We start from the raw sequence: 18,449 nt of genomic DNA, 5'->3' as shown, positions 1-18,449 counted from the left end.
GCTATAATGAGCAAGCACACCCATCCAGTATATGAAAGTAGAAAACAGCAGAGATTGGATTCGTCTGTGCAAAATCCCCGTGGAAAGGACGCCACGTTCTACTAACTCGGTTCACTGAGTTGAAGCCAGAGGACAGAGTGCCTCGTCATGCTGTGGTGAAATGGCTGACCGAAGGTCCTGTTCGGGACCGGCAGCTGTGATAGATTAGCGCCGGCTGCACTCTCAGCCTGCCCAAGTAGTCCAGAGCAAGATGTAGTTAACAAGTATCTTTAATATTGCTGCCAGCAGTCATTGAGAACATACCACACACCTGAAACAATGCATTTGGTTGGACACACGTACAACCAAGTCACATCGAGATTCCTTTGCATTTATTGTCATTAAACAAAAACATTTGTAAATTATTTTAGTCTCTGTACTATATATATTCAGAGAGGTCACTGTATGATTAACATGGGTATCATGAATGGGTAGTAACTACCGATCCTTTGTTGCTCCTTAGGAACCCACTGTAATGCAACACATCTGAATACTGACCGTTAAAGAGTAAACACACTTTTTGCCTTTAAGTTCGGTCAGACGATTTTTGCGTTATGTTAGTAAAACGTTAGACAAGCACAATTTTACGTTTTCAGCAATAATAAAAACATGCAAAACATTTGTAAAATTGAGGATAAGATCTTGCATCTGGAATATGAATGTTAGGACAATGTAGCAATGATATTAGGTTACAATGAAATTGAATGGTTAATGTATATATATGGTTTACAGATATAGGATGATGGTGATTCCTTCTGCTTATTTGAAAATAATTTTAATGATGTGATTAGTTATATTGAACTTGATTCTAAAGCCTGATTGAGGCAACCTGCTATTGTAAGAAAAGATGATTACAGCAAGGATATTGCATGAATTTAAAGCGACTGAATTATGTCAAATAATGTTTTAAAGGACTCAAAAAATGTATGTTACAGTTTTTAATTTTTGTATACAAACTATAAATAACTTTTAATTAAAACAAAAACAAAAACATGCAACTGTACATCACCTGTGTTAAATATAAAGCCCACTACCCAGTATGACTTCTCAAATGATGCTGGCAATGACATGGACAACTATGAAAGTGTATCAGAATATTGATTCCCACGCTATGGAAACAATGAACCGATGGGTCCCTTTCTTCCCCTCTATTGTTTTATAAAACTGCCCCTAGCGGCCACCAAATTCTGAACTTCTTGGGCTAAGGAATCTAGCATGTTTCAATACATTTATTTCAAAACTTTAACCTGCAAATATCTGCCTGTTGCATTTCTTGTAACACACCGACAAGTTGTAGTCAGGAACCTTCCTGCCTACAAATCCATGGCACGTAACACAGAAGCAAAATGCAAATGTGTCACATTATATTTGGACTTACTTGGCCAAAGTTTTCTTCATCTATGCAAAACATTAGATCCAGCTCCGTTGGGTCGTTCTCCAGTATCCATTTCAAGGAATTGTAGTACTCACTATCCTAAGTAAAATGCAAAATATTACAATAAAATGCAGACATATTTACAGGTTGCTATGTGAATAGGAAATGCATTAGGATTGATGCATATTCTCTTTACAAAATAGATTAACACATGCAAACAGTTACCCATGTTTTTCATAACATTCATATGAGGAAAGATTAATGCCAGCAAAATTCAACTCATGATCCAATATTGACTTAAATAAATTCATTTTACAGTTTGAAATAAACAGGCAAGGACTTTGCAGTTTTAAAGTAAGTCCAATATTGGTTTTATTTCAACAGGAAAGTAGCCGAGAAGGGCATATCGAAATGCTAAATACTAATCGGGTGCAGAGTCAAAACTTACCAACAATGAAACCATAATACTGCAATAAAAGATCAATCTGATATCCGACTTATTTGTTGGTTAATCGTTTCTTATTTTGTTTAGTTACCCAACATGACTGGTGGACTACTTGAGGTTTTGCTTTGTTTGAAGGGCTCTCCAACATGCAGAATATCAATTGAATTGGCCCAGTAGAAGGCCACTTATTTTTGTTTTGCATATGCACCTTATTGCCTCCATAATTTACGGACATTCTTTTGAACCTTCCATGCATGCCAAGAACAATCCTCAACCTGAAGAGATCACTATGACATTGAAATATAATAAACCGTTATATTGTCAAAGTTTGCATCTGGAAGTCCAAAGCGTTTAGAATCTATACCAATGAAATAGAGATGCTTGCCACTGAACAAATGCCTAGTATCTAGCCCTCACACTTCTGAATAGACTCTAGTGCCATCACTGGCACTAATGGAAGTTTTGATGCCTAATGTTCATATTCAATTTCCCCGGATCAGATTGCTTATTAGAGACTTATTTTTAAGATTAAAACTCAAAGAAATCTATCAAATGCTATCTTTCTATCTTTTTCCAATCATGCCAGATTTTGTTTTTTATCTCAATTAAATTAAGGGAAGGAACAAGTTACCTACCTGTAACTGTTGTTCTCCAGGATGGGTCTGGCATGGATTCACATGCTCATGAATATTCCCCATCAGGCCGGGAATCCTCGGTAAATAAAAAATCAGTATCAGTTTCGTTGCTGATCTGTCTTTCTCAGGAGTAACCAATCACTGGTCTCTGGGTCATACTGCCCCCAGCCAATGACTGCCCTCTCCCTAAGCCCCGCCTCTGGCAGCCATCTTCAGATTTGGTAGCACGCAAAGTGGCAGTATGACCAAGTGAAGAGACGCAGAGGGGTATGAGGGAGGGTTCGCATGTGAATCCATGCCAGACCCATGCTGGAGAACAACAGTTACAGGTAAGTAACTTGTTCCTTCTCCAGCATGGGGTCTGGCATGGATTCACATGCTCATGAATATAAGAATACATAGCAGTACACATATGCACAACCAACGGGAGGTGGCAAAGGCTCAACATTAAGCATTACATCAAAAACTCAACATTAAGCAATTCTTACCTCCTCACCAGGCTCACCTTAGGCGAACAGGTTGCGCAGCACCGCTTGGCCGACCCTGGACTCCTCCCTGCAATCCCGGTCGACGCAGTAGAATCTCGTGAAGGTGTGCGTCGACCTCCACGTAGCAGCCCTGCAGATGTCTATCAGAGGCACACCAGACAAGAACGTCGTGGTAGCAGCGATAGCTCTGGTCGAATGGGCTCTCGGACGGCCAGGCAACGGTCGGTTTGCCGACCAATGACAGTGCATGATGCAGCCGGAGAGCCATCTGGAAATGGAAGCCTTCGAGAGAGCCTTCCCTTGGTTCACAGGTCCAAAGTTAACAAATAGCTGTGATGTCTTCCGAAAACTCTTGGTGCGGTCCACGTAGAACTTCAGCGCTCTAGCCACATCCAGCGAGTGCAAAGTCCTCTCGGCCAGGGACGAAGGCGACGGGAAGAAAACAGGTAACACCAAGGGCTCGTTGAGGTGGAAGTCCGACGGCACCTTGGGCATAAAGGAGGGGTGCGTCCTCAGCACCACCCTCGTGTCGTGAAAAGTCAAGTATGGAAGCTTGCAGGATAGGGCCTGGATATCTCCCACTCGTCGTGCTGAGGTGATGGCCACAAGAAACGCAGTCTTCCACGACAGGAACTTCAACGGTGCCGAATGCAGGGGATCGAATGGCGCCCCCATGAGCCTGGTCAGCACCACGTTGAGCTCCCATGCCGGGTTAGGGGCCTTCACTGGCGGGAACGTTCGGAACAGTCCCTTCATAAATTCCTTCACCAGGCGACGGGACCACAAGGACACCCGTCCTGTGGTTCTGGTGTATCGGGAGATCGCAGCCAGATGTATCCTGATGGAGGCGTGAGCCAGTCCAGCCTTGGCCAGCGACAGTAGGTACGGCAGCACTTGAGGGGCCGTAATCCGTAGAGGGTTAATAATCTGTGCACGGCACCAGGCAGAGAACCTCTTCGACTTATGTCCGTAGCACTTGAGAGTTGAGGACGCCCTGGCCTTTGCAAGGACCTCTCTGCAGTCAGCCGGGATATCGTACCCTCCAAACTCTTGTGCTGCAGGAGCCAGGCCTGCACGTTCAGCGACTCCAGGTCATGATGAAGTATGGCGCCTCCTTCTCTGGAGTGAAGATCCGCGTCCGTCGGCAGCTTGACTGGTGGGGACGCTGAAAAGTCCAGAAGGTCCGGGAACCAGATCTGCCTCGGCCACGCCGGTGCAACGAGGATCATCCTGCACCGGGACCTCTTGAGCTGGTTGATGAGTTGGAGCAGCAACGGAGGGAACCCATATAGGAACAGGCCGTCCCAGGGGAACGAGAAAGCATCGCCCATGCTCCTGGGCTGGGGAAACCTGCTGGCGAACCTCTGGCACTTGGAGTTCGTCGCCGTCGCGAACAGCTCGATCTGCGGTTTTCCCCATCGTCGGAAGAGTCGATCCAATTGATCCTGACGTAGTTCCCACTCCTGGCACGAGCGCAGCTCCCTGCTGAGTGAGTCGGCGATGGTGTTCTTTATCCCTGCCAGATGAAAGGGCACTAGAAACATCCATTGGGCGACGGCCCAATGCCACAGATCCTGGGCTTCCTTGGAGAGGGCTGGGGATCTGGTTCCTCCCTGCTTCCGGATGTAGAACATCGTGGTGGTGTTGTCAGTGAAGATTCTCACCACCTTGCCCTTGAGGGACGGGAGAAAGGACCTGAGCGCCCAGAACACTGCACGGAGCTCCAGGATGTTGATGTGAAGCGGTTTCTCCTCTGGGAGCCAAAGGCCTCTCACGTGAAGTTCTCCGGTGTGCTCCCCACCCTTCCAGGGAGGCATCTGTCGTCACCGTTATCTGGTAGGATGGGGTCTGAACGTCTGTGCCCGCCGTCAGATGAGTGCAGGTGCCCCACCACCGGATCGCTCGTCGGAAGGTCTTGTTGAGCGGGATCCTGTCCTCGAAGCTGCCCGTCGCTTGGATCCAGCGGGCGTCGAGGAACTCTTGCAGAGGGCGCATCCGAAGCCTGCACAGACGCACGAGATATATGCAGGAGGACATCATCCCGAGGAGGGACTTGATGGACCTCACCCTGGCCATGTCCGTGGCCAGCAGACGCTGCACCTTGCCCAGGATGGCCTTCGTCCTTTCCTCCGACGGCGAGGCCAGACGCACCACTGTGTTGAGCTTGGCTCCCAGAAACAGTGCGACTTGCGACAGGACCAGGTGGGATTTGGGAAAGTTGATGGAGAATACCAGGTCCGTGAGCAGCTGGACGGTCTTCGCCGTGTGATCTACGCGAACTCCCTTGTCCTTGCTTGGATGAGCCAGTCGTCCAGGTAGGGGTAGACGTGGATCCCCTGCAGGTGCAGCCGCGCTGCCACCGGTGCGAGGAACTTGGTGAAACCCTGGGTGCCGACTTCAATCCGAACGGGAGGGCCTTGAACTGGTAGTGACGTCCTTGGACCACGAACCTAAGGAACTTTCGGTGTCCTTTTAGAATGGGGATGTGGAAGTACGTATCCTCCAAATCCAACGACGACAGGAAATTGCCCTCCTCCAGCTGTTCCAGCACGTGCTGGAGGGTGACCATCCAGAACTTCTGTGCCTTGATGTACTTGTTCTGTCGTCGCAGGTCCAGGATGGGGCACCATCCTCCTGTCTTCTTTTTCACGAGGAAGTACTTTGAGTATACTCCGGAGCCCCGGAGCCTCTTCGGGACGAGCTCGATGGCACCTTTTTTGAGCATCGCCCTTACCTCCAAAAGCAGTTGAGGTACGTGATTTTCTTTCCTGGCCACGGGTGAAATGCGGGGGCACTTTTTTAGAAATTCGAGGGCGTGCCCCTGGGCCAGGGCATCCAGCACCCAACGGTCGGTGGAGGTGGACTCCCACACGCTGATGAACTTCGCCAGCCGGCCTCCCACTGGGGTGCTTCGGTGGGGGCCCGACACCGCTGTTGGTTCAATCTTGCTTGGAGGACGCCTTGCCACCTTGGCCTCCCTGGCGACGACGGCGGGGTCCACCCGACTTGCCTCGTCCTCTATAGGCTTCCTGAGACGTGGAGCGGGCCGCTTGGCGGTACGTAGAGGAGCCACCGTCGAATCCCTTGGAGGCACCCTGCTTGCCTCCGGTGCTCCGAAAGGACAGCCTTCGTTGCCGGAGAACGCCTAGGGCCTTAGCTGTCTCTGTGTCCGCCTTGATGGCTTGGAGGGATTCATCCACTGTTTTCCCAAACAGATTGTTCCCGTCGAAGGGCATGTCCAAAACCTTGGCTTGTACGACCTGGCGGAAATCCGTCGCCTTGAGCCACCCCCGTCGTCTAGATGATCGAGTCAGGGGTCGGTTGTGCCCTAAGGCACATAGGGGCTGCGTCGGGGACCCGGTACTTCTTCTTGTACCGATCTTTCTTGGCAGGCGTCGTAGACGGGTTCTTGAGAAGGGTGAGACCCTCGTCCCAGATGTCATCCAGCAGAGGCACGGCGAGGACGGTCTTCCTCTTGGCCTCGCGTCGTTGGTAAAGGAAACCTTCCTCCTTCTTCTCTTCGGGCTGAAAAAGCTTGGATGCCCCGGCGATCATTGCATGGAAATATCCGATCTCGTCAGGCGGGGAGGCCTGGGCTGGGGGCGATGGGAGCTCCGTCCCGTCGTCACTGCCGTCGTCGGTACCCATCGTGGCCGTGTCCGTTCCCATGTCATCCCCAGGGACGGGGGACGTGGGTAAAGGCTAAGCAGGCCGCGAGGGCTGAAAAGGTGGGGCTGGATGGATCCGTCTTCTCTTGTTCGGGGGGGCTTCCCGCTGGGCCTGGTTCTGGCTCTGGCTCCTCCGTCGAGCCTGGTTCCGGATCCTCCGTCGGTGGTAAGGGCAATCTCGTCCTTATCTCTGAACATAAGGATTGTATCGCCAACAAAATGGCCGCCGAGTTATCCTGCGGCTCTGGAAGCGACGGGAGCGACAGGTGACTAGGACCCTCGCCGGTGCCGCCGTCACTCTTGTCGTCACCTTTGTCAGGATCCCTCCCGTGGGGACGGGCCTCTTCGACGCCCTCGTCGACGCCCTCTAAGACTTCTACCAGCTCCTCCTAGGAAGCTGTGTCCGTGTCCACAATGGCCACCGCCCCCCCTCTTTTTCCGCCAGGGTCTTCACGGGGGTCTTTTCGATGGGTCTGAAAGAGGCTTCCCTCTGCGGAGGCAGGGAGACTCTGGGCCCCGAGGTCACCTCCACTGGTGTAGCCTCCACAGGCTGCGCCAGGGCCGTCGCGACTTCCTCGATAGAGGCCTTGGCCGGGTGAATCAAGGCCATTACCACCTTGTGTGGGCCTGTGGCCTTCACCTTGGGGGGGGGGGGTTCACCGCCTCGCTCCCCCTCAGTCGGATCCTTCGAGCTCGACCGGGGCCTCTCCAGAAGCTTTGCCGGGTTCTCGGCCTTCCTCTTCCCTGAGTCAGACCGTTGGCTCGTGGTTGATGGCACTGGAGAGGGTGCGCCCTGCATGGCAGCCGAGGAGCCCGACCGTTCGGCGCTCCCGGTGCCCGCGGACTTGCGGTGCTTTGCCTTCTGTTGGGCCCCCGTCGCCGGGGCGCCCTCACAGGACTTCAAAGACCGCTCGGACTTCTTCTTCACCTGACGGGCTCTTTCCTTCCAGCCAGTTGGAGAGACGAAGGTGTCGGTCCCTGATGGTCCGTTCCGACATGTTCCCGCAAAACGCACAGTCCTTCTCCACGTGCGTTTTGTCCTCATGAAGGCAGTAGAGACATTTCGAGTGCTCGTCCTCCTTGAACACATTTTGCAGCTGGCACCCAGGGCAAACCCTGAACAGCTTTCCGGGCGTCGAGCTTCCTTTCTCCTGGGCCATGTTCGGGTAGGCCGCAGAAACTTCTGGAATCCTCCAAGAAGCGTAACTCGACGAAATCTTCACCCTTGAGGGGCGTAGAAAAATCTGACACGGATCCCTGTTAATCGGATGTAGAGACGGTGGAGCTTGATGCTCTATTTGACCGAAAAATTAGAAATTCTCTTTGAAAAAGCGCAAAAACGCAGCAAAAGCTCGAGAGCTAAACACGAGGACTCCCAACACTTGAGCGTGCGGTACAAATCTGAAGATGGCTGCCAGAGGTGGGGCTTAGGGAGAGGGCAGTCATTGGCTGGGGGCAGTATGACCCAGAGATCAGTGATTGGTTATTACTAAGAAAGACAGATCAGAAACGAAACTGATACTGATTTTTTCTTTACCGAGGATTCCCAGCCTGACGACGGGGAATATTCATGAGCATAGGAATCCATGCCAGACCCCATGCTCGAGAATGGCATTCATTTAACTCATGTTCTGGGGAAAGAGATCAGTTGAACATTTAGAAGCCATAGGGAGACACTGGAAACAGATTTGTAAAGCTGTATATGCATAGCAATGTCTTGTCAGTGTTCTGGGTGCTGCAGACTGAGCTTCTCATTTTAGGCACGCAACAGAGACTTAACAAACTGAGTCCCCTGTTCGGCTCCTTTAACATTGACGGTAATCTAATTAAAGTATCTAAAGATACCAAAACTCTGGGTATCTACCTGGACGCCTCCCTGATTCTCACCCGACAAACTAATGCAGTGGCTGCTGCGTCTGCCTACACCTGCAAATTGATCTCAGCCTGTTGCCCATTGCTTACCGCCCAGAACTGCATTACCCTGGCCAGGACCCTGGTTATGTCCAAATTGGACTATTGCAATGCATTGTACCAAGGCACTAACCAGGGTAATCTCAACAAACTTCAGACTACCCAAAATAATGCCATTAGAGCGGCTCTTAATATCCCCCGATCTGCCCACATCTCAGAAACCAGCAGAACCTCAACTGGCTCTCAGTCACCCAAATGATCTCCCTGAAAGCACTGGCCCTTACATACAAATGTTTTAACCACCAGGCCCCCTCATATCTAGCCTCGCGATTTACTCATCATATACCAACATGAGTACTTAGATCTGCACAATCCCACGGTCTTGCAATCCCTAGATTCAAGCTTCATACAGCCGGGGGTGCCAGCTTCCCTGTCCTGGCAGCCAAGCTTTGGAACACTGTACCACTCACTATCAGAACCTTACCATCATTTAACCTATTCAAACACAAAGCCAAGCTTTGGCTATTTACATCGCATTAACAACCACTCTTCTGACTCTGGACGGGCCACCTGGGACCCAGCTCTGCTTTGTTCCGGCACTACTGTTCTGCTTATTGCCCTGATTTGTAACGTCAATTGTATATTTTGTGTATTTTGTTCACAATCTGTTGGTACCATTGTGTTGATATGTCATACTTGTAATTTTCTGCCAAGATATGCGCCCGGTTGCCCTTGGGCCTGGTCTGCGCTATATAAATAAAACAAATACAAATTCATTGGCTGATAGGTTACATCAATTGACATTGAAATGTTCCAAGTCATGGGCCTCTTTAAATGAACCTTATGTTCTTTCTCTGTACACTGCATGGCATCTTATAATCCTTTCATACCAACAACTTGCTGGTTCTGTATTACAGGAAAGGGAACTCGAGAGAAAAAAAACACCAGAAACCTCCAGCTCTGATGCCCTGCAAGATCATCATTACAAAGCAAATCATGAGAAAATCAACTATTTTCTTGAGAATAGAAGCATTGTCTCCCCCAAAGAAACAGTAACAAACATTGAGGTGTTTGTGATAAAATAAAAAGATGTGTAGAAATCTGCTTTGCTTGATTAACTGGTATACCCGAATTAATTTAGCTGTAAACTATGGTTTGATTTGCTTGAAAAGGTCTTGATCTTAAATTATCTGACTACCATTGACTTCTATAGAGTTAAAATGGTGCTGAGACCCACAGACAGTTGGATGATTCAACAGTCATTAAAAAGGCTTAGGTCCTTTACCCTAGTGCACCGTGGTTACTGAAATGTGTTGTTGTTTTCAAAATAATGTAGCCTTGGTGGGGAGACTATGCTGAATGCAGCTACAAGTGAATGGCCATCTTTAGGAACCCCCTTGTAGTCGTTATAGTGAAGACCCACCTGCAGAATAGGTGGATGACTGCAGATGTCTGTCCCACTGGGCTTGCATATGTACCCCTCATAGGAGAAATTAGGGTCTGTAGTGCATTGAACAGAACGGAGATGCTGTGAGGTAGGAAATAATGGGACTTGTCCTTACCTTAGGTTTACACTCGTACAGTAGATCGGGTGAATAGAATGTCTTATTAGCCGACTCACATATGGGGTGATTATGGAGATGCCAGAGGTGGGAGTCCTCCGAAGCTCAAGTGGAGGACCGTGGATTGCCACAAGGAGAATATTTCGAATACAAGGATGATATGAATTAATATGGAAATTAGGGCTGAGACAATGAATAAAATATCAAAGTTGGTTGATTCGTGGGGAAAAAAAACGTGTACCTACTAATAGAGTACTTGGGGAGAAATGGGATCATTTTGTTGCTCATATATCAATGTGTACTCATGAGAAAGTTAGACATGCTTTACTAATATTATAGGTCACAGTACTAGATAGTTAGGGTGGTAGTAGAGGAGATCTTATTGGAGTTAAGCAAATAAATTGGGCTGGGCATTTTATAGTATGGGGGCTGTTAGTTGTAGGCTAGCTCATATCAGTTAAACGTTGATTACAATAAGTTACTCACTGCAGTTTCAGTTGTTCTGAGTTCTACATCCAAAAAATGGAGGAAGGGATCTCCTATCTCCAATGTAAATTTAATGCAGGGATGTATCCCATTAAGATATTCATAGAAAGATATCAGTTGAGATCTGGTACCAGACCATATCCCAACAATGTCGTCTATTTATCTTCTCCAGAGCTAGACTAGTTACGTCCTAGAGTCCATCTTCAAGCTCCACTAACACGTTGCTAGGCAACGTCTTTAGCCACAGAGTTGCTTGCACGATCAGCGACCGCAAGTTTCCTAAACTAACTTAGAGCGTTCATGCTAGAGCGGGTAAGATCGCTCTCCGTGTCTCACCATTTACAAGTGTCATTACACAGGGTAGCTACTCGGGGACATTTCGTCCTTCCCTTATTCTCATTACAGCTCATCAGATACTGACGTTCGAGGTTCTTTCCCCGACGTGTTAGCGCCTTATTTACCTGTACGACCGCTTTGTTATCCTTTCGATATTAAGCACCAAGGTAAGGATTTTCCTTTATATTTCGGTTTACCTGCAGTTTCTGATTGACGGCCTTGGCTGTCTATATTTAGACTGCGTCTTGCTTCATTTACAGACAGGACTCTAACACGCTTTCTACTGTTGTGACCATTGTTTCTTTCAAAGTATTTAGTTTTCTCGTCACTACTACTAGTAAATTGAAACTTAGGTGGTTCCATGCTTGACAAAAATTAAGCACATTCTTTCTACTTATTGGGAATCACCACTATTTATACCCTATACGTCACTAAATTTAATAATACTTTAGTGGACCCCTCTTGAACATCTTCATTAGTAATTCTAGCTACTAATGAGCTAGCATGCATTATGAAAGTATTGCTCAACAAATATTGATGACTATAACAGAAATTATAAGTTACTCACCGTAGTGACTAATGTACTCCTAGCCCATAGTCCCCTTTTATCCATACTGTATGGGCGTCCCTCGCTAGGGACGGGAGACAGAACCATTTTCACCAGAAAAAATCTTCTTCCCCTTTAAATTCAGAGGCGCGCAGCCCTCGGAGCATGCGCTGCCCTGACTCCACCCACCGGCGCCACTCCTCTGTCTCCTTTGACGAGTCGATAATATTACCATTGCCTAATGACACCAGTTTTATTTAGGTGGAGGATGGTGGGAATTATGGAGGAAAGGTGACTATGGACTAGGAGTATGTTAGTCACTACGGTGAGTAACTTATAATTACTCCTACGTCCTGTCCCCTTTCAGCCCCAGGGTGGAGAGGAGAGCCTCCTAACAAAACAAGTTACTTAAAACTGCCTGACCAAATGCAGCGTCCGACCTGGAGCTGGCATCCAAGCAGTAGTGCTTGCAGAAGGCCGAAGGTATAGCCCATGTAGCTACGTTACTGATGACCTGCCACGGAACGTGCCTCTGGAGAGCCACAGCCGTGGCCTTGGCTCTGGTAGCACGGGCATGCATATTTGCTGGGAGTGGTTTGTGCTGCCTCCTTTATGGCTGCAACCATCCACCTTGCTATGGAGGCCTTGGAAACTTGATAGCCTGGCCATGACCCACCAAAGGTGACAAAGAGAGCCTCCGATTTGCAGAAACTCTTGGTTCTGTCCAGGTAGATTTTAAGAGCACGCCTGACATCTAGACAGTGCAGTACCCTCTGTGCTTCGTCCTCGGGGGCTGCGAAGAAAGTAGTTAGCACTATCTCCTCAATGAGGTGAAACAAGGAGACTACCTTAGGTAAGAATGCAGAATGAGTTCTAAGGACCACCTTTTCCTTATGAAAGGTAGTATAGGGCTTTGAAGCCCTCAGTGCCTGGATTTCGCTGACCCTATGTGCAGACCTAAGACCCACCAATGGGGCTTTCTTAATGGTGACTAGCCTGATGTCCGCGGAAGCCATTGGCTCAATTGGTTTATGCCCCAAGGTCCCCAAAACTACATTCATATCCAACACCAGGTGTGGCTTCTTTTTTTTTTTAATAATTCTGTTTATTACGTTTTAGTAACACAACAACAAAACAGGCATGAGTCAAAGGCATACAACAGATCATGATAGTAAGGCAGTTTTCAAAGAGGCAGAGGGAACCCGGTGGGGCCGAGGGCCATCAGACATTCGTTGGGTATGGCAGGTAATCAATGTTAACAATAGTACATTTCTATTCCTCTCGGTACATTTCAGTTAGCGTCCAGCCATTTACCCCATATTTTCTGGAATTTGCGGGGGCACCCCCGTGCGTTGTAAATCCGGCGCTCCAGGGCCGCACATCTGTCCAACTCATTGCACCATCGGTTCACAGATAGGGGGTCGGCGGAGCCCCAGCTAGCCGCGATCAATCTTTTGACTGTCCCAAGTGCCAGTGCCAGAAATATTCTATCATGTTTTGAGAGATCCACTTCACCTCGGATTCCCAACAGCATCATTTTGGGGTCCCTGGGGATTGGTGTCGCCAGGGTGGCAGAAATCGTGTTGGTACAGCTCTCCCAGAAGACCTGTAAGACTCGGCATTCCCATAACATATGGTAAAAGGTGGCCGGTTCTGTTTTGCACCTGAGGCATGTCCCATCTTCCAGTCCACCCCATCTGACCATGGCAGTGCGTGAATAGTATGTGCGGTGGAGGATCTTCAGTTGTATAAGCCTGAGTTTAGAATCAATACCTATTTCTCTAGGGGACATTAATGCCTCTACCCAGTCCTCTGGTTCCATGTGACCTATATCCCTTTCCCATTTTTCTTTGAGCCCATCTAGCTGCGTCGCCCCGAAGGAGTTAAGGGCTTGATAGATCGTGGAGGTGACCTTCAGGTGTGGCTTCTTGATAGGTGGGTAGAGCCTGGTGAGGCCCAGCAAATGTCTTAACTATTGGGTTGGAGGATGAAAAAACCTCCTCCTCCGAGTTCCTATTGGCTCCTATGGCTGCCAGATAGGTGCAGCATGTGTCTACTTGCACCCCCGAGTGTGCGAGGTATGCTGAGAAAGACAGCACATCGTCCAACGCGCAAGTAAAGTATCAATTTACTTTGATTCGGCCCAGTGACGAAACCTAGTCCACTTACTATTGTACTGGCTCCTAGTAGCAGCGTTTGTACAGCCTTGTATGATGTCTAGGTTAGCCTGCGACAGCCAGAGATGCTTTAATGTGACATGTTCAGGAACCACGCTGCGAGGGCTAACCTCTGGTGGGGCGGGGTGGATGTACGTGCCTCCCTGCTGTGAGTAGGTGAGCTAGACCCAGCGGAAGGTGCACCGGGGCCTGTTCTGACAGACTGAATAGTTCCGAGAACCATAGCCTCGCGGGCCACCACGGGGCTATCGGGATGGTGTCAGGTCTCCCTGAGCTTGCAGATTACTCTGTGGACCAGGGAGTTGGATGGAAGGCATACGTGTTCATGTTGTCTCATTGTATCTTCATTGAATCGCCCAGAGAGCCCCAGCCCTGTCCCTGCCAGGACGCAAACTGGGGGCACTTCCTGTTGGACCAGGTGGCAAAGAGATCCACCTGAGGATGACCCCATCTGTTGAAGATCCCCTGAAGGACTTGTTCGTTCAACTGCCATTCGTAGTTGCCTGCACCCAGTCTGCTGAGCCTGACCCCCTCCAGTTTGAACTCCCCCGGGAGGTGGATTGCCCACAAATGCATTTGGTTCTCCAGGGCCCACTCCCAAATGATGACTGCCAAGGTGCATAGGGGTGGAGACCTGGTGTCACCCACCTTGTTGATGTAATACTTGCTGGTGGAGTTTTCAGCTCGAATGAGGATCATCTTGCCACAGATCATCGGCAGGAAGGTTTTGAGAGCAAGTCAGATCACCTTCAGCTCTAGCCAACGATATGGGCCTCCTGTTCCTGAAGCAACCAAACTCCATTAACACTGTGGCTGTCCAGAGTGGCTCCCCAACCCTCCAAGGAAGAGTCAGTGGTGAGGGTAACCTGCAGTTGTAGTCCGTGCTCTGCCACACTAGGTCCTGGTGGAGATGGAAAGGGATGCTGACAAGTTCTGCCTGGGACCCCCTCTCCCGACTCCAGGAGGCTGCGAAGTGCAGCTGCAATCGTCTCATTTTGAGCCTCATGTAAAGCACTGCCAGTAGACATGACACCATGATAACCAAGAGGTGTTGGCATGATAACGTGTTCTGTGGTTTTTTCCCACCTTGAGAGTCCGCAGCCATCGCTTTTTGCTCACTGTACCTTTCACAGATGGGAAATATCCATTTGCTTATCAGTCTCTGTTCTGCCCACATGGGCAGTCCAGCACCGAAATGCTATGGCAATTCCCTTCTGAACAAGAGTACCTACAGCAACCCCATACACGTTTTTCACCTTGTTGGGCCTCATCAGTGAGGTGGAGCTTTGCCTCTCTGAGCACAGTGAGCAGGGTGTCCACGTCTGGGTTCCCCCAAGAAACTTAGGGTGACCAACCCCAAGTTACTTGCAAAATTTTTTTTTTTACTGAGAGGATCCAGAGGTCCGCGAACCTTGAGCGCCAATACTGTACGTGAAGGGCAGGCGTGCGAGGTGTGCTATTTCTCGCCAAAGCTTTTGATTTACAGCAGGCGTTGGAATAGACTTTCCTTCCATATGCCTCCAAGATCTTCTCCTCCTTGCCTAGGAGCGCTAAGGACGAGGTAACCGAGGAAGACTGCGACTTGGAGTAGAGTGAGGCCGCTGCAATCACTTAGTGTGGTTGCAGTTGTGCAGACAGCAAGAGTGGATCCCCCTCCCATTGCCTGTACTTGGCGTTGAGGTGCCGATTGGTAGGCTGTGCCGCATGGGGTTTAAGCCATCCATTTTTGGACAAGGGCCACAACGTCCTTCTGCATCAGAATCCCTGTTCTAGTGGTGAGGCGTAGAGTGGACCCCCACCTCGGCCAGGACCCCCGCCTCTGTGGTTGTTCAACCTCGGGGTGTGGAAGCCCCAAGTATTCAGCTAGACCTGCGAGCCGTTCATGCAATGCCTTGGCCGAAGACGGTGTGTTGGGGTCCTCCTCCTCATTGGTGTCTATCAGGGTGTCCTGCTGATCCGGACAGGTGGAGGAGTAGTGGGCTCTGAAGGCTGAGGTCTGCTGACTGGAGCCGGAGGCTACTGTGGAGGCTGGTGCGGACCCGCCCGGGCTGCAGGGGGGCCTGGAACTGTGAGGCCCGGCGTGGGCAGCTGGGGCTGTGCGTGGGCCTGATGCGCTGGAGCATGGGAGGGTTCACCATGGGCGCTAGCTATCGCCAGGACCAGAAGCAGCATGTCCCGATCACATCCCCAAGGTTGGTTCCCATCTGAGGGGACCTCATAAGAGTGAGGAACTTTTTTTTAAAAACTGTCCTCACAGGCCGGTGGGGTGCTAGGTGGCACGGGAGTAGGAGCATGGCCTTGAGGTTGCTGATGCCTGGGTGTACTCTGCCTTGCTGCATACGAGGTGTATCTGCCCTGCCACGCTGAAGGATATGCTGTAGGCCACGTACCTGGTGTAGACCAGTCCCACCTGGAAACTGGTTCCCCTACCTGTTCCCTGAAGGGGGAAGGCGTCGGACGAGGGTCCATTTTGTCTGGCGCGAGGCCATTTTGTTCGGCTGCATGGAACGTGCCTGCGTCGTTGTGCTTGCCGCACTGGGCCCGGCCTCCTTCTGGACTCTTGACGGTGGAGCTTGAGGCCTACCCTGAACCTCAGGACGGGGCTAGGTAGGCTGTGTCGCCGGTAGTGCTGCATACAGGCGCCCCCTCAGACATTTGTCCGGTAGTAGGGCGTAGCCCCCTCGGGTGGACTCCCAGTAAAAGAACCTTGTTGTCCCTCAGCGACATCACCGGCAGGATCTAGCGATCCCTCTGCATGGTGGCCGGTAGCTGAAGGAGTCTCTGTACCTGTGTTGGTGCTAGAACCTGAATGGTTCCTCCTGCTCAGACGTTTCCTTAGGAAGTAGTCACCCTTCTGGGGTGCGGATGAAAACAGTGGTCCTACCTTGGGCCTTGACTTGTGCTTGATGAAGTTCTACAAGTCCTCTGGAGGCGCTTGTTCGAAGACGTTTCGCCACCGAGTGAACATGTTCTTCAGAGCGCGCGGTGTAAGCTTGTCACATGCGGTACAACCCTCCTAGCCATGATCGGGGCCAAGGCAGCGGAGGCAAAGAGCATTGGGGGGTGGGAGGTTGGTGGGAAAAATCGGACAAGGCCGGACCCCTGCTGAAGCCTGATGACATTGAAAAGCGCCGGGAGGAGCATGGCCCCAGAGGACCAACTACCCGATTAAAGACCAAAAGACAGTTTCTGGGGGAATAGTGTGTGGAATTACAAGGCCGAAGCCAAACCCACGAGCGCTGGTGAAAGTGGTCTGCTCCTGTCGACGGGGAAAAGAGGACTGAGGAGCGGTAACCGGCGGGCGGAGTCAGGGAAGCGCATGCTCCCAGGGCCGCGCCCAATGCATCTCTAAATTTAAAGGGGAATGAGATTTTTTTTCTGGTGAAAGATTCTGGCTTTGATCATATGACTTATTATGAATTAAGTGTACTCACAGAATGTTCATTATATTGTAGAATTGCACCTGATGAAGGGGCCATTTTCCCAAAACACATTGTGCTGACTCACTTTTGAATATTAAAGAAGATTGGAATACTTATATCTCGCACTTCCTGTTTAGCATTTTTTGGAATCAAATCTTTGACATCTTTATGAATTGAATGAAACCAATTTTCGATATGCATTTATGTAATTTTGGCTGTGATATTCAGCATTAAGGTGTGCAGGGGACGTGTGTAACGCTCACCTGATTCCCGTAGAGGCGCCGGTCTTGACTGGGCGTATACCGTATCTTCAAAGGTGATGTGTAACACACGGCTGGCTCTTTGGGCTGGACCTCTGTGCACTGTATGTCTGACTCGAAGGGTAAGATGTCTGCAGATAGAAAATATGGGATTAAGGAACTGGGTTATTGAATGTCTCTCTCTTCTTCCCTTTCTCTTCTCCTGTAGAACCCCAAAGGTTAACGCTCTCACCTTAGGTAAGTGAACGCCGTGCACTCCATCTGCCTCGGGGCAGGGTGCTGTAACCAGTTTCTTCACTGGATAAGGGGAGCAGGCCTCTTGACTTTAGAGGACTGCTGTCCGTCGTTTACTGCACGAACGGTAAGTTTCGAGTAATTCTAATGTCTTTAAAGTCTTTAGTAATGATGTTTCTTGTTTTGCAGGGTTCCGGCGATGGCGGATGACGGGCTGAAGTGAGTTGAAGATGGAGCCCGTGTGATGAATAGAAGCGCCTGGAAGCACGTAAGTAAGCGCTTGTTGCCTGCTTCACGATGCGCTCTAACTGTCTTTTTATTTTGCAGGTACAAGTTCGGAGCGGCTGCAGGGTGCCGGAATACCCACTGGGTTAGATGTGGAAAGGAGTAATGCCACGTGAGTATTAAAGTTCCCCAATGTCTTTAAACGCACCTTGTTTTGTCTTTCAGATGCGGGATGCAGCGCCGAAGGCCTCCGGAGCGTGCGAAGAGTTGGTAAGCTTTTGTCTTTCAGATGCCGGAATGCAGTGTGAAGACCTCTGGAGCGCACGAAGAGTAGGTAAGCCTTTGTCTTTCAGATGCCGGAATGCAGCGCGAGGCGTTGGTGACAGCCGATGGACCAGGTAAGTGAAGAGCCGTCACTGAAGACCGTAATGCTAACCCGTTCTTTCTTGTCTTTATAGGTGTTGCTGAAGACTGGATTCAGGATGGTAAGCCTTTTTCCTTAGGCCCAGGATCAGATGCAGAAGACACGATGAGCGTTCTGCTGCAGAGGATGCAGAATAACGCAAAGCAAGATTCATCCATCGGTGTGGTTTAAATAGCCTCCTGTAGTGCTTAGGTGCCTCCTTCCACAGCCACGCC

At 49.8% G+C, this 18,449-nt stretch overlaps 1 protein-coding gene across 13 annotated transcripts in view; it reads right to left on the bottom strand.

The window, feature by feature from the left end:
* The window catches only part of NEDD4L (NEDD4 like E3 ubiquitin protein ligase), a 2,900,454-nt gene that overhangs the window by 383,418 nt on the left and 2,498,587 nt on the right, over window positions 1-18,449 (bottom strand). For all 13 annotated transcript variants that reach the window (XM_069627054.1, XM_069627053.1, XM_069627056.1 and 10 more), the window contains one exon: window positions 1,418-1,513. In XM_069627054.1, the coding sequence (XP_069483155.1) occupies window positions 1,418-1,513 (96 nt within the window). The remainder of the gene's footprint in view (window positions 1-1,417; window positions 1,514-18,449) is intronic.

Source organism: Ambystoma mexicanum, chromosome 6p (genome assembly GCF_040938575.1).
Source record: "Ambystoma mexicanum isolate Mex_15411 chromosome 6p, UKY_AmexF1_1, whole genome shotgun sequence".
Lineage (NCBI taxonomy): Eukaryota > Metazoa > Chordata > Amphibia > Caudata > Ambystomatidae > Ambystoma > Ambystoma mexicanum.
This window is presented reverse-complemented; position numbering and strand designations above follow the sequence as displayed.